Source organism: Malus sylvestris, chromosome 10 (assembly GCF_916048215.2).
Source record: "Malus sylvestris chromosome 10, drMalSylv7.2, whole genome shotgun sequence".
Lineage (NCBI taxonomy): Eukaryota > Viridiplantae > Streptophyta > Magnoliopsida > Rosales > Rosaceae > Malus > Malus sylvestris.
Window position 1 is genome coordinate 36182221 of NC_062269.1, and position 23749 is coordinate 36205969.

The following is a 23749-nucleotide window of genomic DNA, read 5'->3' on the forward strand; positions in this document are numbered from 1 at the left end:
AGTTGGAGAGCAAAAGCACTCAAGGAAAAAGCATTTTTTGGTCAATAAACCACAAAGATTGAGCCTTCAAAGTTTCAACCTATACATGTAGGTTGTCACTTTGGACTAGCCTATGTCATTCAATATTGGGCCGTTAAATTTAATCTTGGGCCTCTGCAGATTGTCACTTGGACCAGCCCATGTAATTGAACTCCTGGAATTCCTTGGTTGTTGGATTATTTGACTTCTTTAATTTGGGTTATCGCCCGACCCAAATGGGCCAGCAGTTCTGATGTCTCTCCCAACCTTGTCCCTCTGCGATGTGTAGAGAGAGTGGCAGGTAGCAGGAAGAGGAGGAGATGGAGCAGACGGAGAAAGAAACGATCAGGGAAGCATCGGAGGAGGTATCAAATGAATTCAAAACACTAATCGATGCTCAGGACTTGGACTCCCTCAAGCAATTGCAGCACCTCATGTAAGAACTCTCTCTCTCTCTGTGAGCAATTTTTTTGTTAATTGTGGTTTACCATTGTTTATTTATGTTAAATTTTACAGGTTGTTGCTTGTATATTTTCATATGTTTAATTGGGTTTCTGGGAAATGCTGTCTGAAGAGTTAAAGAGAGAGAAAGGAAGAAACTTTATTCATATTGTGTGGTTTGGAGGACCTGTTTCTAAGAATTTGTTTTACCACCAAGGAAATTAAATCATGGTTTTTTTTATTTATTAATTTGGTGTTTAATGTGAAAGTTAAAACCCCACTTGGTCATCTACTGAATTGAATTGAGAAACTTGAGTGGGAGGAAAGGAGAAGTGGGAATCAAGCAATGAGGGTCTGTATTGCTTGGATGTAGAGGTAAGGTAGGTATTTGGATAGCGGCAATGACCCTTTCTGTTTCGCTGTGTTCCTTAACGCTTTCAGTGTGCACGGTCTTGATGCTAGGAGTGTATCTGAGCAGAGGTAGGAATTTGGCTTTGACAATTTTCTGCGTTTTTTGTTTTTGACATTTTTTCGTGCGTATAGTCTTGATGCTAGGTGTGTGTATCGTTATATAATCTTTTGTTAGAGTTTGGTGACATAGATGATGTAATATGAATACCTGGACATTGAATTGTGCATCTAGTCTGCTCGTCATGAAGATCTTACATATCCGGACTGAATGAATGCAGTTGAACTAAAGGATATGAAACAGCTAACATGTACCTTTAACTTAACAAGCAACGTGATGCAAAGTAACAAGTGGGGCACAATATGCTACAAAACTTGGGACTGGATTTTGTATTTCGAAGAATTTCGTTTGCATTTATATTATGCAGAAATGATAATGTTTCCTATATTTCCCTCCAATGCGGAAACAGCAATAACAATGTGTCGTTATGCTTATACTGAATGGATATCGAGTGGTTATACCTTTTGTATTCCATGATCTGTGATTCTGCTCTTATTTTTGTCGTTGCCTTTGGCTGCTCATTTCCCGGCATTTGTTTTGTGCTTTTCACATGCAGATTGGGGAGATTGCAAGATGCCAATGCAGTTCTGTCACATTTTAATGAGTTTTCAGAGAACTGCTTTGCTGAGGTTTCTGGAGATTTCTCCAGAAACACACGCCTTTTAAAATCTATGAAGACTGATCTTGAATACATATTTCAGAAGTTAAGGTATGATCATTGCTTTCTTTTGGTTCGGATTGTGGTTATTTAAAGTGCTAATGAATCTTATTTCGTTGCTATCTGAATACACTGTTGCTGATTTGGGGCGGTTACAATATTTTTATCTGAAGTTACATAGTACATGTTCTAGGGGATGTGATTGTGACTCATGCTTTCTGCGGTTCACTTGAAAATTTTAATATCATTTCTTTCATAAAGAAAGCAAAGTCTCACACGGACGATGGGGAAAATAACAAACCAGGATGAGCCTTGCGGGTTGACTGAATATTCATTTTGAAGCATTTAGAGTGGTGTTGACTATCAAGGATAAACTAAATAATTTTTACTTTTGTTCCCTGATTCATACAACATGGATAACGGGATAAGCTTTGAACATCTAAACATATGGCCACTTACCTGTCATATTTGGCATTGAGGCGGTAATTGTCTGACTATAAACCGCATTAGATACCATAGTAGTCAATGTGGTTTTAAGCTAAACCACTTCATAATTTGAGAAAGCTTCTTCTTCTGTGTCTAGAAAATTTAGCTATCAGTGTCCAATTTTCAAGTTGGCTTGTTGGAACTTCCAGTTGATACAATTTTCCAGTTGATGTATAAGCTTCCCGATGCTTAGGAAGTTGGACATTTTATGCTAATTTTTTTATATCAAACGTGGTCCAGTTTGTGTTATATTTGATTACTTCTTTGAAATGAGATGTATCAACATTGCGGTAATATGATAACAGGAGCATGAAGTCAAGAATTTTGGCTACCTATCCTGATGCATTTCCAGATGACTCGAAACAAGTACTCGACCAAAGACCAGACCTGGAAATGCCTCTGTAAAACTAGACAGCATGTTCATGCCTTCTTGAAAGAACATGTTCTCGGTCTGCTATGGAAGTGTTCCGAGAATTAAGCCTGTCAGCAAATGTGTTCGAGATCTCTGTAATCTGTTTTTCCTTGGATTTATAACTTGCAGAGGCTTTCCTTAGAAGTGTTTGGTAAATTGGTAGTGTTTGGTGCACATAGCACAATCGTCTAATTCCGTCCTTGTAAGCTTTTCCATGTACTAATCTGAGATTCAGTTACCATTATGTAGCATACTGCTAAACCGCAGCTCAAACTAAACGTTTTTTTTGGGTGTTATGCTGGTTCGCAAAACGCCTTATCAACCTAGTACCATAGCAGTATCTTCTTTCATCTCACTCTACACACACAGACTACCAACCTCTTTATGTCCTCTTTATGTCTTCATATTTCTCAGTTGTATGTGGAAGCTGGGAAAGTTTGGCCTGGATTCAATCCGCCACCTCTGGTTTTCTGTTTGTATGTGCTTGATATTGATCGGAGGTGGGGAGGGAAAAGAGAGAAGGAATACCTCGGATGAGGAGTTCGTGATGCGCAGGAGTAGAGGTTGGCGAAAGCGTGATCCGACATAAATTATACCGATATTTTTTTTTTGTTTTTTTTTGTCGAACGATAGATTTGTTAGATTAGGTAACCAACGAGATTTGAATCCACAACATAATGCAATGGAAACTCATCTCTCTACCATTGTGATAGCCACTTGCGAATTATACTGAGGTTTTGGAGAGTATCAATTAGCAAGGGTGAGGGGTATTAAATTGGTGGAGCCGGATTAGTTTATCCGGTACTTATTTATTACATTAGGCCATCTTCAACCGAAGGGTCCAGAGGGTCAAAGGGTCGAAAATAGCCCGAAAACCGTCTCCAATCGAGGGCTAGGCCAGAGGGCTCGTGGGCCTCACGGAATCTGAAACGGCCAAAGGACTGGCTGGAATTTTTTTTAATGTTGTCGGTTATAGCCAACAGAAATAAAAGAAATAGTGTCAGTTATAATTGACACAAATAGCATGGAAAATTTTGAATATAACAGCGAGCTTACGTCAGCTAGCCATTATTTTTTAAAAAAAATTAATTTTTTTTACAGTTTTTTTTTATTTTTTAAAATTTTTTTTACTAAATTTTTTTTTAAATTCTATATTTTTCCTATAACTTCTTAAGCCATTATACAACATTAAATTAAATTAACATGAAACAACATTAAACAATATGAAACAACAATAAATAACATTAAATTTAAGTTGTAGTTTTTAAATAATAAATTATGTTTGGCCCTATAACCCTTTGGCCTTCGGTTAGAGATAGTTTTTTGTGACATGACTAAAACGAGCCCTATGGCCCTCGGTTGGAGATGGAAGCAAATATGACCATGTACTGTTCATTAAAATATTAATTTCTTAAAGGGCCAAAGGGCTAAAATGAGCCATCTGACCAATCCTTGGTTAGAGATTGCCTTATAGTACCAAACACTTGTTTCGTATTAAAATAATCTTATCCGGTGTGTAATACGGCAAGTCAAATTAAAACATGCATCTCGTCTTTCATAAACTCTCTTAGGAGCGCGTGAGACTAACACCCCAAACCCCCGAATCCCCTCTCTATGCGTGAAATCGAAACATGCAATTGTCACCTCTTTCTCTCTCTCTCTCTCTCTCTCTCTCTCTCTCAAGCTGTCATGTCATGCAGAAAGAGAAACACAGGGAGTGCATGCAGATCCCAGGACCCATCACCACCGTCCAATCCAACCTGTGTACTTCTCACTTACCCGGACCGTCCGATGCTCACCAACTGCATTCAACAGAACTCTAATTCAAATCAAAGCTCATGCCTTTAGCTTTCGTTGTTGACTGAGCTTCAGGATATAACAGAGAGCAGAAGAAGAAACGGAAAGAGAGAGAGAGAGAGAGAGGAAATGGCGGGAACGAGTGGGAGTGGGAGGAGCGAGAGCGAGAAAGAGAAGACCAAGATGAGGGAGAGGCAGAGGAGGGCCATCACCACCAAAATCTTCCACGGTTTGCGCAAGCACGGCGGCTACCGCCTCTCTCCCCGCGGCGACATCAACGAGGTGCTCCGGCATCTCGCCACAGAGGCAGGCTGGCTCGTTGAACCCGACGGCACTACCTACCGCCCACCCAACGTAATGCACCTCCCTCTTTTTTCTGTTTTTCCTTTCCTTTGCTTTCCTACATTTTCTCACCAGCCAAACACATTTTGTTTATTTTATTTTGTTTCCTTTCCTCTCTTAATCTGTGGACGGAAGGCTCCCAATTGCTGCCCGGCTTGTGGAACCCCCAAAGTGACCACTCCAGTGGCAACAGCGACACCAACCCCAAGCAGTAGTGTGGTGATTGGAGGTGGTGATTGTTCAACCACAGCATCTCCAAGTCGATTCCCCGCCTTCAACACCACCACCAACACCAGCAGTATGAGCATCTACTCGCCATTGTACAGGTATGAAGGCGGGCACCCGCAACTGCAGGAAGCCAGGGCCTCTAACAATACCACTCCGGTTGCTTCGCCTCCGCATCACCGCCCTTAGAACATACTTAATCTTCCTTAATTCATATGGATTATAGCTTTGTTCATCCCATACTTTGGGTTCGGATGTGAAATAGTTGGCAGCTATGCAGAGTATATGCTGTGCTGTGATGAAAACCCATTTTCTGCAATCTAATTTTCTTCTATCATATGAATTTACACAATCCCTTACTTGTTCCTTTGTTTGATTTGGTTGGTATGTGAAAAAAACAAAACTAAAGTTTAAGGTTGAAACCCTAAAAAGGTCAAGAAAAAAAAAAGCGGTAAACAGCCTGGGAAAAAGAAAACTTGCGACGCAAGAAATTGGTCAAGCATTCCTGAAGCAAGAACAACCTTTCATGTGATTGTACAGATACAGTTGCATAAGCTTGATCCAATCACAAAAGTAAAGCACTTCCACTGCTTGAACCTCACATCGTTAATGGGCAATGTCGAAAACAAAGTTTGCCTAATCTTTCTCAGTAACACTTACATGTGCGGGGAAATTAGCTTGCATTTGAAACTCTGTAATTCAAGTAAAACCTGGGATTTCTCCTGGCATTGGAGCTAACTCGTTGTTACCGAACCTCTCCTCATCATAGAACGAGGCACGCACCACTCTGCCTCCAAAGTACCGACCGTCAAGGTCAACCAATGCTTTAGTCGTTTCCTCAGACCTCTCAAACTGAATGAAGATTCTCACCGCCTCATCCACCGGGAAATTTGGTTCTGTTATCTCAAATATAAGCACCCGCGTCACTGTCCCATATTTTGCACACTCTGATGCTACTTCATCTTCCAATTCATCATCCACCTCTCCAGGGCCCACCTTCAACAACAAAGTACATCGGCTTAAATTAGAATTAACTATCCATAACAACAAGAAGTCAAATAATAAATCCGTTGTGAAATATGTTCAAAAACAGACTTTTTCGACATGTTAAATCGGCACTGACTCACTGTGTAGTGATTTTCACATAATAAAACCTAGGTAAATTCCTAATTCATTAGCTTCCCAAAGAAGCCTGCAGCTTTATAGAAAGAACGAGATTGGGGTTTAATATTGAATGCAACTTAATCGGTTGCTCACCAATTTGACTATTTATGGTTCATAAATTTTAATCAGTTTTTGTACTTGCACCCAAACTCAACTTCACCTTACACACTTAAAGAGAACTTGAGCCCAAGTTCAATCATTTCCCAGTAAGCTGTTTCTCCATATAATGTCGTTGCAATTTCACGTAATGACATAAAACATGTTCAGTGCTGATAGGGATTTCATGGCTAGATCCAACGTCCATTGCTTAAGACACACACACACACATTTATGTGGTTCGTACATCAGATTTTTTTTTTTTGGGGGGGGGGGGGGGTGTTGGGGTTTGGTAACTGGATGCTAGATTATAAGGGAAAGGATAGTTGAGTGCTTATGTTATGTTGGACGGTTAGGGAGTTTTATTCAAGGAGTGAAAAGTTACATTTTTTTTTTCGTGGGTAAAATTATAGCTCACAATTTCATTCAAAAGTGGCCGTAGTCAGTAACAAAGTGAGTGCAAACAGAAGCACCCTTTTCTTGACGGTTCCTAACAAACGTAACATAATTCTTTTGCTTCAGTCCGATCAGCCCTATCAAGATAGGTCAGTGGACAATTTTAATCCTCGAAAACAAATGTGCTTTAAAATGAAGCAGAAGTTAAAGTCATGGAACTATAGTATTGTTCTGCTCAACAATCTAAAGATGTAAAGACTAGACTGATTTCAGCAGTGGAGGTTAAAGTTAAGGTCCCGCTGAGGAAGGAATGGCATTAAAGACAGAATAGTTCAAGTAACAGTTGAGGAAAAACTATACCATATATGGTGAATTCATTAATGATATATACACGAAAATTGTAATAGAGACCAGAAAGTTGCGCACCACAATGAGTTGGAAACTCTAAGACAATCTTCAAGCATGCCAGGTCATATGAGAAGACCTAAAAGGACTCATGACTATCTCTAAAGAGAAAAGATTAACCGGGCTACGGCATTACTTTTAAGTACCTTGCTATGACTGTAGAGACGGTTAAAGTTAAACCATCAACCCCTTGAACAATGATACAAAAAATACAGTGGCATGATATATACTGGAAAAGAGAATTAACCTTCTAAAGAGTTATAAACTTAACACCAGTAGTATATGAAGTTAAGAACACATTGTATATGAAAGGGAAGAAGCTATTAGATACAAGAACATTTCCATACAGACCCTTTGAACAGAATCCCGCTTCATTAGCCTGAAAGTATTTTCATAAAAGTCCCTTTGAACCTCGTTTTCTTCCATATCCATTTTTGTGGCATATTAATATAAGCATGAAACTATGTCTTGGAAAATATGGATAGGTAATTACTAGATTGAGAAACTATTTAATCAGTTTTGGGATGTATCTACTGCTCAAACATAGCCAGTTTTATCCATTTGATAAGTTTCAAGGGATTGAGGTCGACCGCGAATTTCAAATGATTGTAAATCACATTTGTAGTATCATCGTCCAGAGGAACCAAAAATAATTTCACCAGTATCCATACACCAAACCATATTGCATTTGCATGCATAAAGCATCATAAGCATGAGAAAGTCAAGTGTACACATACCATGTTTCTAAGCAGCAAAACCCTCGTGGGTGGCCCGTTAAGGCTGACACTCTTCGCCTTCTTCTCCGGCTTTGTTTCACTAGCATTCACAATCACCCCGGCTCGCCTATCCGTTTTCTTGGCCATCAAGGGAGTAGTAATCCCCTGCTCCTGCTTACCAAGCCCTTGACCCTGCTTCCACCCCATCTTCGCCATCATTCTTTGTGCTGCGGTCATTTGGCCGCCAGCCCCAAGCCCCAACCCACCACTATCAGACTTCCCAATGATAAAACCATCCGCATTACTGGGCGGGGACGGGGACCTCGGAACTACCGGCGTTGCTGCCCCGCTCATCGCCGCACGCCTCCTCCAGGCTTCCTCACCTGAAATGTTCCTTGATTCTCCCAAATCCCTCTCCTTCTCTCTTTCTCTCTCCTCCCTCTCTTTCCTCTCCCTTTCCTCCTCCTCCTGCCGCCTCCTATCGAGTTCCCGCCTCATCTCGGCCTCCATTGCCTTCTTCTTCCGCTCCCTCCTGTACTCCTCATAGTCATTCGGCCTCGCCGGATCATACTCCTCCAGCACCGTCGACGTCACCCCAACCAGCTCAGGTCGCTCCACCTCATCGTATATCACCGCCGGCGACAGTGCAACCGCCGGTGACGCTGTAATTTTCGGTTGCACCGCATTCGACGATTTAGGCTTGCTCTGTGGCTTCAGAATCGTCTGCGGCGGGGCAAAAATCGACGACGGCTTCCGGAGCGTCTGCGGCGCCATTTTGGTGCTGCTCGACCACACCGTGCTGTTGCTGGGCTTCTCTTCCTCCGCGGAAGAGGGAGGAGGAAGGTCTCCGTACAAACCACCTAGCATTTTGACGACTACCCACTTTCTATCTCTGCAGTTACAGAGCTCTGAAAACCCTAGAGGGAATTGAAGCTTACGGATTGATGTGAAGGTTCTGATGGGGATTCGGTGGAAAATAAGAAAAGGGTTCTGAGGAAATCGGTGAAATTAGGGTTTTGGGGTTTGGATTTGTAGCGAGATTTATAGATTGATTTGGACTCTAAAGATAAGGAAGGAAACGAAGCGTACCAACAATGGCGGCTGCTGCCTGTTCAGCTAGATAACTCTGCCGTGCTTCTCCGGCTGCAGGAACCGTGGGAAGGTATTGGTTACAAAATTCTTGGCGAAATTGCAGTAAGCAGTCCCTGTAGTTCTCTCGAACTATCATTTCTCTCCTTATAGTGTTTTTGTTTTTGTTTTTTTTCTTTTTTCCTATTATAGTTTCGTGAATGCAATTATTTTTCTTTTAGTACGTTTAGCCCAATAGAGACGGTCCAATAACAAACAGAGGAAGAGGATCCGGTCCGGATTTCTTTCATCAAAGGCCCAAGATCAAATGATACAGGTCGTTGAAATTTGATACAACAGTTACAAACAGAAAATTATAATAATTGTAATCGTTAGATCAAATTTTAATGGCTCAAATCACTTGATTCTTGGCCTTTGATGGGAAAGACCCGGCCTGGATCCTTTTTCTCAAAAAGATCCAGGACTAAAATTTACATGCCAAGGTCCATTACAGATGGTCCAATATCTAAATTTAGATCATATCTAATTTGTTAGCCGGAGGCTAAAGGTAAAATCTACTCCTCAAAACAATGATATAGAGCTCGTTTGGATGTGTTTTAAAAATGACTGAAAGCGTTTTTAAAGAAAATGTGTATGGGTTCCAAAAGCACTTTAAGTACTTTCTACATGAAGCAACAGTTATGTGCTTCTTCTAATAAGCATTTTATGTGCTTTTCTAGAACTTACTAAACAATTTTACTAAGGATTATTTTTAAAAATATTTTCACTAAAAGCGCTTTCGGTCATTTTAGAAGCACATCCAAACGAGCTAATAGCCTATTGAATTTTTGTTGTTGTTAGAATTTTAATTGTTAAGTAGATCCCACGCTGCCTGAGGCTTGGGCTGGGACTAGCTTGGCCTCGTAAAGTGTTTAGATCAATTTGATCACACAAATTTTGTTGGATTACAAATTGTTTGTTCTATTTTGAGGCAATATTATCAATTTGTCTAGGCCATAAGGCTCGCATTAGATATGCTCATCAATATTAAATTTTCATAATGAAGTTCCCCTCCTCGAGTTTCATGTTCAAGTTCTCCTTGGAAATGATGTTCCGTAGATGTCTCGTCTTACCTTTCCTTCTACCTTACACACCTTTGGTGCCTTGCCTTTATTTCACAACCTTTTGCTTTCGCACCCATACGTCATTCAACAGAGCGAAATCTTTTTGAGAAGAAATTTAACGTTGGATAGTGTATAAGAAAAAATTATTTCGCCTTAAGCCATCTCCAACCGAAGGGTTCGGATGGTAAAAAATAGCCCGAAAACCGTCTCCAACTGAGGGTCAGGCCAGTGAGCTCGTGGGCCCCGCGGAATCTGAAAGGGCCAAAGGGCTAGTCACATGCAGCCAGCCCCGGGCTGGCTAGGATTTTTGTTATTTCTGTCGGATTTCCTATTGATTATAACCGACAGGAATAAAAGAAATAGTATCGGTTATAACCGACACAAATATAAGGGAAAATTCTGAATTCAACGGCTAGTTACAGTTGGATTCAAATTTTTATTTTTTTTATTTTTGGGCCAAATTTTTTCTAATGAATTAAAAAAATTCCCCTTTTTTTCTTCCTATAAATGCCTAAGCCATTCCTACACTATTTCTCACATAATTTTCATTCTTTTTAATTTTACGTTGTTGTAGTTTTAAAATTTAAATAATAAATTATGTTTGGTTCTCGGTTGAAGACGGTTTTTTGTGACATGGTTAAAACGAGCTTTATGGCCCTTTGGCCCTCGATTGGAGATGAAGGCAAATATGAATCTGTACTATTTATTAAAATATTAATATCTTGAAGGACAAACGAGTCATCTAGTCAATCTTCAGTTAGAGATGACCTTATACCAACGCACAACACTTTCGTCATGGAGATGTACAATTTCATGCTAAAAGTTAAACTATAAATAACATTTGGTAAAGAAACAAAAAGTTGAAATAATACAAGTGATGCATTCAATGCTGGAGAACTCAATCATAAAATGTCGACACTTTTGAGTAATATCTCAATTTTCTATTAGTTTAATAATATTTTTTCTTCTACTGTTGACAAAAAACACAACTTTGATTCCCTGTCACTATTGATTATTTGTTTATTTATTTATTAATAGTATTATTATTGTTGATGTACAAAATTGAGTTAATTTTGAGTCAACATAGAGTATGGTGAATTGACACTCGTGAGGAAGCTTTGGCTAAGGCCATCTCCAATCGAAGAGTCCAGAGGGTCAGAGGGCCGAAAATAGCCCTAAAATCATTTCCAACCGAAGGCTAGGCCAGGGGGCTTGAGAATCTGAGAGGGCCCCACGAAATTTCAAAGGGCCAAAGGGCCAAAGGACCAAATGGCTAACTGCTTTCGGCCAGCTAGCCAGCCCCGGGCTGGTTATTTTTTTTTTAATGTTTTGTTATAACCGACAGGATTTATTAAGAAAAAATTCAAATGAAACGGCTACTAGCCGTTTCATTTGATTTGATTTTTTTTTTACATTATTATTATTCTTTTTATTTACAAAAATTTTCATATAACTTCTATTTTTTCCTATAACTTCTATTTCACAAAATTTATTTCATATTTTTTTTAAATTCCATTTTTTTTCCTATAACTTCTATTTCACAAAATTTGTTTCATATTTTTTTAAAATTCTATTTTTTTTCCTATAACTTCCTAAGCCATTATACAACATTAAATTAAATTAAGTAACATGAAACAACATTAAATAACATTAACCAACATACAAATTATACAACATGAAACTTAAACAACATTTTTAAAAACATTTAAGTTGTAGTTTTTAAATAATAAATTATGTTTGGCCCTATGGCCCTTTGGCTCTCGGTTGGAGACGGTTTTTTGTGACAGGGCTAAAACGAACCATCTGGCCCTCTGGCCCTCAGTTGGAGACTGATGCAAATATGGCCCTGTACTGTTCATTAAAAATTAATATCTTGGAGAATCTTGGAAGGCCGGATGGCTAAAACGAGTCTTCTGGCCAACCATCGATTGGAGATGGCCTAAGGGTACACGGACGAAGCAACCTACAAGGAAGGTATAGTAAGTACTGAAAGGCACAAGCGGCCAAAGAGTCTCCCATGCTTAAGTTAGCAAAGTATGTTTAAGGTGTTACACATGCAAGTTTACTAGTAATATAAGTGTTGAACAATAATTAATGATTACCTGTAGAATGGAGTAAATGTTACCGTTTTATAGAGACAAAGTTGGAGGCAGTATTTTGACTTAGCGAGTATGGGATTGAATGTAGGTAATTTGGTGTTGTGACTCGTTACATTATGTTTACTCTTGAAGTTGGAGGGAAATATTATATAGATTGTGGGGATAGCCAATGAATGATTGCCAAGTGTCGTGGCCTCCACTTACTATGGGGTTAATTTGTGTGCATCAGCATGGGTGCCTCAACGAATATCCTTTAGCAAGTTCATAATGCTCAACAGTTAATCGATATCTGATAGTTTCGAAGTAGATGTAATATGATAAAAGAAACTATTACATTCTAAGTTCAACTCTTATGATATTACTCAAATAATAGATAAAAACAAAGAGGTATTAAAAATGAAAACCAGCAAAACAAGAGATAGAAGGCACTAAACACGCACAAATTTGTCAATAATGCTCCCAAAAGCAAGTGGACAACAAAACTCCAAACTTCCAACTTTAAAGGAGAGCAACAAAACCTACCCAAATAAAATATAAAATACAATGACATAATTTTCCATGCTCAAATTTTAGAATAATCAATGAGGCCATCACAAAGTTCGACTAGCTATCCAATTATATAATATTTTTTCTTTGCTATTATTTTATCAAAATATTGTGTGTGTTAAATGTTTTTTTAATATTATGAGATAGCCATCCAATTTTTTTTTGACAACCAATAACGATACTGGGTTGAATTATTAGAATGCGTTTAACTCATATGCTTTTAAAAGATTCACTTGCATTTTATTAAAGATTAGTTGTAAAAATATTTTCACTAAAAACGAATGTAGCTATCTTAAAATGATTGAAAGTTTTTTGGTAAATTAGAAGTGAATCATAGAAAAACATTTAAATAATTCTTATAAGAAGTGTTTTTGCAAGAAGCACAGTATGTGTTTTTAGAATTTCAAATTATTTTTACTAAAAACACTTTCAGTTATTTTACTTCCAAACGAGCTTTTAGTTATTAAGAGAGAAAATCGATAAAAATCAAACTCATATCAAAATGTATAAAGATAACTACTTTTTTGGCAAGTGCGGTAAACCGCCAAAGGACAAATGGTGATCTAATCGATTGAAAAGAAAAAAAGGCATAGGTTATAAAACACGAAAAAAGAAAATAACATTTGAGAGCCGTATAATAATTCAACCCTCCATCCCGTAATTCCATTTCATCTCCAACAACACACACTCTCTCTCCCTCTCACCTCCGCCCACGATTGCAGGCTTCGTCGGGTTCTTCCATCTCTGCGCGGCCCTCGATTTAGATCCAAATCGATTCAGCGGATTCCAATTTCTAGGGTTTTTGCATCGTATGCCCGGATCACTTTCGGCGTTCTGGGCGGTTCGGCGATTGGTGAATCCTCGGTTTGGGGATTTTGTTAGGGCGCGCTAGGGTTCGTTTCCCGGAGTTTCGCAGATCCAACTCCAGTTTTCCGCGCGGAGGCCATTTTCGCTCCTTAATTCAACCATGTTTTGGCGTATGGCGGGGTTGTCCACGGCGTCTGCGGTGAGTTCTCCGCCGTCGTTTTTGTTCTATGTTTTCTTGTTTTGGCATTAGGTGTGCGGGGCAAAGTGTTGGTTTATTTGTAATATATTCGGATTGAATCTCGGTGAAGTTTTGGGTATTTTTTGTGTTGCTCTGTTTGCTTGGTGAGAAAATGTGGGATCAGAAATTGAATTTTGGAATATTTGGATCTTAAGAAGTGTTGTTATGTTGTGTGGAAACTGATGGGGGATTGGCAATTGAGACTCTGTTTGAAATTGGGTATGTTGTCTTTGGTTTCGGATCTGGAATTGGGAACAATGGTGTAGTGGGAACTATGAACTATCTAATATGTCACTCTGTGGCGGTCGGAAAACACCATTGGAAAGATTATTGCTTTTTAATCTTACGGTTGGAAACTAGTGGCTAGTGGCAGTGTCTTTAGAACAGAGTGTATTTTAGTCTAAGGGCTGGTTTGATATTGATGTGCTTTGAAAAAAAACTGCATGAGAATAAGCGGCTGTGAAATAAATCATCAGAATGTATGTTAAACTTTTTTGTAAAAGTGCATTTGGAAAAAAAAAGCAGTCTGATAGTGAGTCTTTTCATGAAAGGAGCACTGTAGCTCCGTGTGCTTTGAAAAAATGCCAGTTTTCCAAAGCTGCAAATAGCAGCTTCAACTTTTTTCTTTGATTTCAGCTTATTCTCATAGCATCTAAAATAAGCCTTGTTTTTCTTTTCAGTTTACCAAACACATAAAACCCTCACAGCTAAAAGCACCTCACTCCCAAACCACCCCTAATATAAGTGGATTTTTTATGAAGTCAGACTGTGGCAATACATTGCATGCCAGTTAGCAATTCGTCAGGGGGTGGTTGAGGGTTGTGCAAGGTTTGGAGACCTTTTGAAAATTTTCGATGCTCCAAGATTTAACCATTTTTGGGTGATTGCTCTTAAAATTTGGTTTTCAAATTAGGATATTATATTATGCAGGCTTAAAAATAGGTTGTATTCATATATTCCATGCCGTGCTTCCCTTGAAGCATTCAGTTGTATCTGCACTGGTTTACATCGTTTCTCATGCCCTCCCTGGAGGGCCGGTGATGGTCTCCAGCTGTCACCTGTGCTTGTTGGTTTGCTTTGAACTTGTTTTAGGAGGTCCATAGTACTGGTTTTCACTAATATGGAAAGCTAGTTTTTTTTTTTTGTTTGTTTTTAAGCCTAATTTATGTGTTTTGCATCTCTTATTTTATTCCGTGGTTCAGGTGGAGACAATTTTGGACAAGGATCATTTCACGTTGGAAGAGCTACTTGATGAAGATGAAATTATTCAAGAATGCAAAGCTCTTAATGGCCGCCTAATCAATTTGTAACTCTCCTTTCATTCCCCAATGTCATTAGATTTGGCCTTTCTTTTTGATTCCCTTCTCCTTGTTTATCATTGAGCATCAATGAGTGAGGTAATAGAGGGTTTATATCTTTCTGCTTAGTGTATTTGGGTAAGGGCTGCTTGTCATACATTTGTCAGAAGTGATTTTATGTTTTTATCATGTGCAGATGTACCAAAAGATCAATGTGCTTAAAGATAAAAGCAGAAATTTAACACTTCCTATAAAGAGCTATTATCAAAATGATTCCTTATAGTGGTTGGGTTTATAGTTCTGCGACATTGATGTTGGCATATAGATGTAAATCCTTTGCTTTGAATCTGAAATTTGGGGTTTGAGATGTCTACACTGGAAATTTGGTTTTAATTTTTTTTTTTCTGCGTATGAAAAGTTTAGGGGAGGGGAGGCTACCCCATCCCACGGCCAGGGCGTAGCACAAGCCTCTTTGAGGACTTGCAGAGGGGTCTTAGCCCCTTTTTTGGTTTTTACAGATCGTCCACCAAGCTTTTATTTCCATCCAATTTGAGTAAATTAGTCTTTTATTTCTCAGGCTAAAAAACATAAGATTGTCTAAAGACTCTAATCTTTTCTTAAATAATTTAAGTGTAGTATTGTTTGCAATTTTTAGTTGTGTTGTTTTCCTCATATGCTTAAGCCTCTGAAAACTCCTTTTCATATGTTGTCTTATTTAATTACTTGTGGTGCTCTATGTTGCAGTTTGCGAGAAAGAGCCCAGGTTGAGCAACTCATCCGATACATTGTTGAAGAAGCTCCCGAGGATGCTGAAAATAGACGAACTTTCAAGTAGGTTGCATTGAACGTACATGTAAGCATCAGCGTTGATAATTTACTCTACCCATGTGATTGATCAAGTCAATTTGTTGTGTATGCAGATTTCCTTTTATTGCATGTGAGATTTTTACTTGTGAAGTTGATATCATACTCAAAACATTGGTAGAGGATGAGGAGGTTAGGAACTCTAACTATACAATCTGAATGACCCTGTTTGACAGTTTTGCAGAATGTTTAACAGATTCAACTTTTGATTAACTTGGTTATGTCATGTTGCCAGTTGATGAACTTTTTGTTCTCCTTTTTGGAACCAAATAATTCTCACAGCACACTCTTGGCTGGGTACTTTAGCAAGGTAGTTCCTTGTTGAACTAAATTCTATCTTCATACTTTGGCATGAGAGTAGTTTTACCAATGTAAATTATATATGTTTACTTGCTGTTTAATTTCTTTTTCCTAGGTTTTACATTTATATTTTCTTTATCCTAGGTTGTTGTTTGCCTGCTGTTGCGCAAGGCAGTTCCTTTTCTACAGTATATTCAGGTAAGTCCATTATTTGTTCTTTTTAAAATCCTTTATGCTTATGCATTAACTTCTGAAGTTGTGTTGTGACATGGGCCAATGGGTGTCTGATATGCATATTCTGGTGGATTCAAAGGGGAAAGTACAATGAAATTTTAAAATTATTTGGGTTTATGTAAGTTTCATTGTAATTCCATAAAGTGTTGTTGGGTTGTGTGAAAAACTCTTAAATGCGACAGTCTGTTTGAGCCTTTGTTTACTTCACAATTCTGTTAGTTGGTGTGCATGTCCAAATAATTATCTACATGATTGACTTCATAGATTCATGTTCTTCTCAAGTAGATTGAACGTAATATCCTCACTATAACCATGCTACATGTATATTTAATTTTCTGTTGAAGACTTTCTATGACATCATATATCTTGTTCAAATTAGTAAACAGCTTTTAGATTTTCATGAGTTAAGTTATTTGCTTTAGTTTGGAGCTGATGCATTGTTTGTATGTGCACGTTCAGGGTCATCAAGATATTGTCAAGAAGCTAGTTGACCTGATTGGAATTACATCTATTATGGAGGTTGGTGTAGATAACTGTTGTTGTTTCTTTCAGTATTTGAGCTCGTTACTGCACTGTTATTAAAACTAAGATGCAAAAGAAGCATCTTAAGATTGGTAGCTTTACAATTGGAGGAAACTATTTTGAAAACCCAACTTATATGTTTTATAGGTTTTGATACGTCTGGTTGGTGCTGATGAACATATGTATTCTAACTATACTGATGCAATGCAATGGATACAAGATACAGATGTGCTAGAGATGATTGTGGACAAGTTCAGCTCTTCGGTATGTGACTTATTTTACATATAAGCTATATTCATGTGGTTGAATGACTACACAACGTGGGGTTCCTTGTTTCTTAATCATTTATCAGTATTTTTTTTTCTCTACATGTTTGTGGAAAGTTTTTTGGAGGAAAGGTTAGAACCATAACATGCCATTGCTTTGTTAATGGAAGATGGTGCAATCTTAACTTTTAAGGGGGAAAAGTAATAGGAAAAGTCTGAATTTTTTAATTGCCAGCTGGAAAAAAACTTACCCTATGTATTTTTCTTTTTTTGATATACACATTTTGCTGTATTACTAAAGATGATCTGTTTGCTGTGCATTAAGATTGTTGAGTGTTAATGAGCTTGATTTCTACAGGATTCTCCTGAAGTGCATGCTAATGCAGCGGAGACACTTTGTGCTATAACACGGTTTGCTCCGCCTGGACTTTCTTCTAAAATCTCCAGCCCAAGGTAACATTTAGTTCTCGCATATATTGATTAGTGTTTTACATACATTTTTTCTGTAGCTTCTTTATTAAAGTCCATCTGTGTATTTTGTGCAGCTTTATAGGAAGATTGTTTCGGCATGCTTTGGAGGATTCACGGCCAAAATCTGTTCTTGTTAACTCATTGTCGGTATGCATCTCTTTGTTAGACCCTAGGAGGCTAACCTTGGGAACATATCATATGTATGGACGTCAGATGACTCATGGATCCACAGTTACTGCTAATCCTGAGACTGTTGTGGGCATGCTGGAGAGCCTAGGTAAAGTTATCTCCTTTTGACTACGGTATTTGCTTTTAAGTTAAATGTGAGCTGATATGTAGCTGCTTTGCCTACATTCATATTGCCCGTGAAGAGTTTCTATGCTCCTTTTTCTGGCAATTGGAACTTGAAGATTATTTTTTGTATCTTTTCTGAAGGATTAAGTAATATCTCTTTTAATTATTTAGGTGATTTGCTGAAGCTGTTGGATGTTTCGTCGGTGGATAACATGCTGTTAACTACATATGGCAAGTTACAGCCGCCTCTTGGAAAACATCGGTTAAAGGTGAATATTCTAATGTCTTTTCAAGTTGTCCTTGCTCAAATTTAAGAATTGAGTTCTTTCTCTACAAAAGTCTTCCGGTATGTTTGGACTGTTTGTTTTGGGAACATTATTAGTTTAATGGAATATTCGATTAATATGTTCACAAGCCACTTGAAACTTTCACAGCGTGTTTAAGGGTGATGTTTATATTTTAATTCTGGTCTGAACATGGTACTTTTCAGGTTGTAGAGTTCATTTCAGTATTACTTACGGTTGGCAGTGAAGCTGCTGAGAAGGAATTGATTCGTCTTGGAGCTGTACAAAGAATTTTAGACTTGTTTTTCAAGTAAGCACAAAAGTTTTCATGTTTACTAAAGAGTGGTTTTATACAAGGCCTTATCCGTGATTCTGTTGCCTCTCCAGGTACCCATATAACAACTTTGTACATCACCACATAGAGAACATAATTGTGTCATGTTTGGAAAGCAAGAATGTTCCTCTTGTCGAACATCTTCTTCATGAGTGTGACCTTGTTGGAAAAATACTTCAAGCAGAAAAGAATTTCACATTGGCAGCTGACTCGGACAAGGTGCTGCTGCTGCATTGTATTGTAAAATATTAATACCTTGCATCCAGATCATTTTTGTACTTTTTATATTTTTTTTTCTAATCATAGTTTATTGAAACGGTATTTAAACATTGTCTTGTTTCATTTTTCTTTCAGCCAACTGTTCCTGTTGAGGGTAGATCCCCACCCAGAATTGGGAACATTGGACATTTAACGCGTATATCCAACAAACTCATTCAGCTAGGAAATAACAATAGCGAGATTCAGACGCTGCTGCAGGTTTTTATTTATGTTTCTTTGTATTTATACTTATAGTTAGCCTTTTCAGTTTATGAAAGTAAGTTTTTTGGAAGTGAAGTATTCTGTTATCTATATGCTGAATAGAAAATAAGTTTTTGGAAATGAAGTATTCTGTTATCACTGTCGAAGTCATTTTAGAGTTGTAATTATCTTGCAGGAAAACAGTGAGTGGGCGGAGTGGCAGGCAAGTGTCCTGTCAAAACGTAATGCGGTCGAGAACGTCTATCAGTGGGCCTGTGGGTATGTGATTTTCCCTCACAAAAGCATTTGGTTTCTTCATGTCACATTTACTGTTGATTTGCGGTGCAAGTTCTAAAACTGTAGTAAATCACATGTAGTTACTAGTGGATACAGCAAACATGATCAACATGCTTTTTATTCTAGTAAAATATTGCTTTTGTTGTTTCATTGATACAATAGTGATTATCAATGTGACCCATTTCATTTTTTATTACCTCTCCACTGTCCTAAGGAACTCATGTTTTCGGCTATCTAATCATGGTAAATCAACTGTAACAGGCGGCCAACTGCATTACATGATCGAAATAGGGATAGTGATGATGATGACTATCAAGATAGAGATTACGATGTTGCAGCCCTTGCAAATAACTTAAGCCAGGCTTTCCGATATGGAATTTACAACAATGATGAGTTAGATGAGGTACCCCCTGATACCTTTGATTATCTTAAAATCCTATTTATACACACTGTACATTGAAAGAGACAACTCAAAGGGAAAATACACAATGGCGAGGAGAAAATAACTTAGTATTTTATGGTAGCCTATATCATAAGAGCAGACCGTGTTTTTTTTCTTTTTGAACCTTTAGACTAGAAAGTAATGTACCCTTGGAGTTGGTCAAATGTTAGAAATAAAGAAAAAAGATAGACGATAGACCTGTTTAAATCTTCAGGAGTAATTTACACTATTATCATATGCACATCGCTGGGAGTTGGATATCACATGGAACAAGTTTCCTTTTTAGACTAGACAATTTAGTGCTTTAATTTTGTTTTCTTAAAGTCCTTGTCACTGTGTTTAACATTTAAGAAAGCTATTAGCCTATTATTCTATCCACTGGCCCCTGGGATGTTTACATGATGATATGTTGTTGGTTGATATTTTCAGCACCTGGAATTTTTGTAATTTTATTGCACCAGCTATGAAATTTAGTGGTGTCTCATAATTTGGTCCTGGAGGAAATGGAAAGATGACAATGTCCCAAAATGTTCCAAACACTTGTGTCATTCTTACTTAGTGTCCCTGTGGTGATGATTACTGATATTAATACTCTTCATGCATTTCAGGGCCATGGCTCACTTGAACGAGATGACGAGGTATCAAATATGCTGCCAGCTTACTCAATTCAGTGATTATTAATTTTTTTTCTTGTTGATATGTTTTTGATAATATTAGGGTTGACTACTGTTAAAGGTTTTCCAACTGTTCCTTGCTAAATATTTTTGGCTCAGGATGTCTACTTTGATGATGAATCTGCTGAAGTCGTCATATCTTCATTGCGTTTGGGAGATGACCAGGAAAGGTAGGTGGAAAGTCCCTTAATATTTACTCTTAACATTCTAGTAGGATTTTTGGCAAGACAATCCTATAGCATGAAGCTGTTTCCAGAGTTTGATTGCCACAACAAATCTATGCATGTAGGCTATACCTGGCAATAATGTCATGAAACATTGAGATTTTTATGGGTATCTTCTCCTTCCTCAGCCTGTCCGGTAAAGAATAGGGGTGCTGCTATTGACGCTCTAAAAAAGCTTTACACTCCAAACTTTTTATATTTAGAAATAAAAGTACACTTATTGCATGTGTATTAATGACTTTTTTGGAGTGTCTCCCAAGAATTAGTGATCAACGGAATAAATATTTTTTTCCTGCTGGTCCGGTTTGTATCTACTGGGAATATGAACTTGGGTTAAATTACAATTGTGGTGGCAACTAAGTGTACAATTTTTTTGTTGAGTTAATAATTTCCCTTATTTTTTAGCTTATAATGCTGGGTTTGAAGCAAACAGTATTCTTTCTATGTTGTTCCCTTGGTTTATGGTTCTTTGCATGGGTAGTGGGACAGTGGGACAAAGCTTCTGAATGGATTTTTGGACTTTTACTAGTGGTGTTATTGTGCATATCTAGCTCTCCTGATTATGTATAAAAATCCGGTGCTTTGAACTGCTTGACATGTTTTCCGTTCCGATTGCAGTGGTTCTCTGTTTACAAATTCCAACTGGTTTGCTTTCGAGGATGACAGGGCTGCCACAGATCACTCAACTGGCTCTCTTGCTTCTCCATCACCTCATACGGAGGAGTCTAATGTTGTCAATGGTGGCGGGGATGATGATGTCATTGTTGGTGAAGATGATGACTTAGTTGACACCGCAGCATCTTCTCCGGAACCAGGAATAAAACCAGAAGATTCGGAAGTTGCCGTCCCAAACAATTCGTTAGAATTGGGTCCCGTTGAAACTGAAAAACCACCTGAGTGGGTTGAATGGAGGGAGACTTCAGACTCTGGGGAACCCTCTGATGCCCTACCAAATGGTGAACTTCAAACGAAATCTGCCGATGCAGCTAAATGTTCATCATCTTCTGAGCCATTGATGAAAGATGATAAAGTTGTTACCGAGCCTCAAGCTGAATCAACAGTTGAGGGAACTTCAAAGCCGCCTGAGCTGTCAGAATCAGGCAATGAGAAGCCAAGTTCTGAGTCAACCACTTCTGATGCCGCAGCTGCCGACGTGGGAACAAAAGGCAGTCAAGAAGCGGCTCCAGGTGATAAAGAGAAAGATAAGGAAGGGAACTAGTGTAAATTCTTGATGATCAGTTAACTGGGCTAACTCATTACACCACGACATTGATCGGGTGGGAAGTTGAACCTAGACACTTGTTGGTTGGGCAAAGGCGACTGTATCTATAGGGCCCTGCGCACATCATCGAAGTGGACGATGATATTTTTCCCCCACCTGTAAGAAATTGATCTGTCCTCTCTCTCTCTCTCTCTCTCTCTCTCTCGCCTCCCACCCCCCTCGCCACCATTTAAACATTGAGGAAAAGGGAAGGGGGGCGGGCAGGTTCTCGTTTGCAGACGCTCGTAGTAAAGTAATTTTCACGTTTCATTAATTTGTCTAAAGCTTAGGTGTTACAGAATTTGGATTTGTGACGTGCCCCGCCGCTGTATTTTTTAGCAAGAACCTGTCAATATACATAGTTGCCCTTCCCCCACTCCCTTTCCCCCTCCCCTCCTCTCTCTGAATATGGAAATTGATTTTGGAAATGAGTTCATTGATTGTCTGGTGCATTTTCATGTCTTTGATCTGATGGTGGAATTAATTCGAAATTCCGGCGTTACATTTGAGATGTCAACGTGCTGTTAGAATTCGTATGCAGCATTTCCCATCAGATTACTTTGTTATTTCAGGCTATGAATTTATGCAGAAAATTTTCAATGTATCGGGAACACGTTTCGGTGCATCAGATCTAACCGCTTATATTTGGTGTTAAGAAGTTTTAGTTGAGCCACACAATGAGTTATAATTCGTATCCCGTCACTAGAAAATGTTGAAAATAAGACCTTCAAGTGGTGGATTGCCCTGCTTTTTCTCAACCCACCCCATATTCGTATTAAAATACGGGTAAATTACATAAAATTACTCAATTATTGGGTCAGTCACAGTTTCATATCCCATCTTTTAAAAATTTCAATGTCATACCTCATCTACGAATTTGTTACAATTTCATACATTCCGTCAGTTTGTCTGTCAATTCTTTCGTTAAATAGTGACGTGGCTTGAAACGGGGTTCACTTTCTATTAAAAATTAAAAAAAATTAAATATTAAAAACTAAAAAAATAAAAAAATATAATGTTTTTTTGCATGGGGGACCCACCCCTTATCCCCCTCACCCGTCTTCTCCCAACCCAAAACTAGAACCACCCCAAACCCAAATCCCACCCACCCCAACATCCTTCCCTACCCCCAACCACTACCATTTGCTGCACCAACTCCTACAACACCTACTGCTGCACCTGAACCCACCACCCCTACCCGCCACCAACCACATACCCACTTCTCCAAGCCCTTGCTTCTCAACTCCTCCAATCCACCTCATCAGATCCCTACTCTCCCCCCCCCCCCCACCACAATCTCCGCCCAAAAACCCTCACCACACCCACAATACCCACCACCCAAAACATCGTTTCTGCCAACAACCACAACAAGACCAACTTATCTCCTCCCTCTTTTCCCGCATTGAAGCCCTCGAATCCTCCATCCACTACTACTCATTCTCTACCTCGCACTGCTCTCACTCTCTGTACTCATGCTCTCTCAGAAACTCCGTCGTCTGAGTGATTCAAACCCACTTTCGTTGTAACAACCCATCCCAAAAAATTACTGTTTTTATAATTTTAAAACGTGAAATTACGAAAATGCCATTTGAGGCAAATGTGTTGATTTTATTTGACCGCCTTGTCGTGTCACGTAAGATCCGTTTTCTTGGCGTATCCTCATAGTACTCATTGCTACGAACGTGCGGGCGCGAAGGGAACGTAATTTGGAGTTATAATGAAGGAGTTATTAACGAATGAAGTTAAGGGAAAAATGGTCAATTGATCATTTCAGTAAGGCTCCAGATTTTGGAGAAAACAAATCTGGGAAGCCACGTATGTGGCTATGATGGAAAGATAAAGAGACAAAAGGAGGCTGGGCACTGCTCAATCAAGAAATAGGATAAGATAGTGAACAAATGAGAAGAGAGAGCAAAGAGGGAAATGAGGGAGAAGAGAAAGAAAAGAACCGGCCAAGTTCCCCTTGACCTGCGTGATCGACCTGGTTTCCTTGGAGTTTCCTAATAGTTTTCTATCCA

The 23749-nt window shown here is 38.7% G+C and overlaps 4 protein-coding genes across 5 annotated transcripts; 3 read left to right on the forward strand and 1 right to left on the reverse strand.

The window, feature by feature from the left end:
• The first annotated feature begins 262 nt into the window (after window positions 1-262).
• On the forward strand, window positions 263-2780 carry LOC126584133 (uncharacterized). The gene is made up of 3 exons (XM_050248598.1): window positions 263-454; window positions 1485-1637; window positions 2378-2780. Exons 1-3 carry the CDS (start codon window positions 339-341, stop codon window positions 2475-2477), a joined length of 369 nt encoding a protein of 122 aa, XP_050104555.1. The 5' UTR covers window positions 263-338; the 3' UTR covers window positions 2478-2780.
• A 1308-nt stretch (window positions 2781-4088) lies between these two features.
• On the forward strand, window positions 4089-5185 carry LOC126587081 (BES1/BZR1 homolog protein 2-like). Its single transcript, XM_050252055.1, has 2 exons — window positions 4089-4635; window positions 4759-5185. Exons 1-2 carry the CDS (start codon window positions 4411-4413, stop codon window positions 5035-5037), a joined length of 504 nt encoding a protein of 167 aa, XP_050108012.1. The 5' UTR covers window positions 4089-4410; the 3' UTR covers window positions 5038-5185.
• A 129-nt stretch (window positions 5186-5314) lies between these two features.
• Window positions 5315-8868, reverse strand: LOC126587079 (DNA-damage-repair/toleration protein DRT111, chloroplastic-like). Its single transcript, XM_050252054.1, has 2 exons — window positions 7647-8868; window positions 5315-5844 (listed from the first exon to the last, which is right to left on the reverse strand). The coding sequence occupies exons 1-2, from the start codon at window positions 8490-8492 to the stop codon at window positions 5548-5550; spliced, it is 1143 nt and encodes a 380-aa protein (XP_050108011.1). The 5' UTR covers window positions 8493-8868; the 3' UTR covers window positions 5315-5547.
• Window positions 8869-13075: 4207 nt separating this feature from the next.
• LOC126585218 (uncharacterized) lies at window positions 13076-22183 on the forward strand. Of its 2 annotated transcripts, none has more exons than XM_050249627.1 (19): window positions 13076-13468; window positions 14710-14813; window positions 15550-15636; window positions 15726-15801; window positions 15905-15979; window positions 16114-16167; window positions 16663-16722; window positions 16873-16989; window positions 17350-17444; window positions 17537-17739; window positions 17928-18025; window positions 18247-18350; window positions 18428-18614; window positions 18729-18851; window positions 19030-19112; window positions 19392-19533; window positions 20181-20210; window positions 20346-20416; window positions 21089-22183. In XM_050249627.1, exons 1-19 carry the CDS (start codon window positions 13430-13432, stop codon window positions 21687-21689), a joined length of 2349 nt encoding a protein of 782 aa, XP_050105584.1. In that variant the 5' UTR covers window positions 13076-13429; the 3' UTR covers window positions 21690-22183. The 2 variants fall into 2 exon arrangements, with proteins under 2 accessions (XP_050105584.1, XP_050105585.1); XM_050249628.1 differs by having other exon boundaries at window positions 18428-18593.
• The last annotated feature ends 1566 nt before the right edge of the window (window positions 22184-23749 follow it).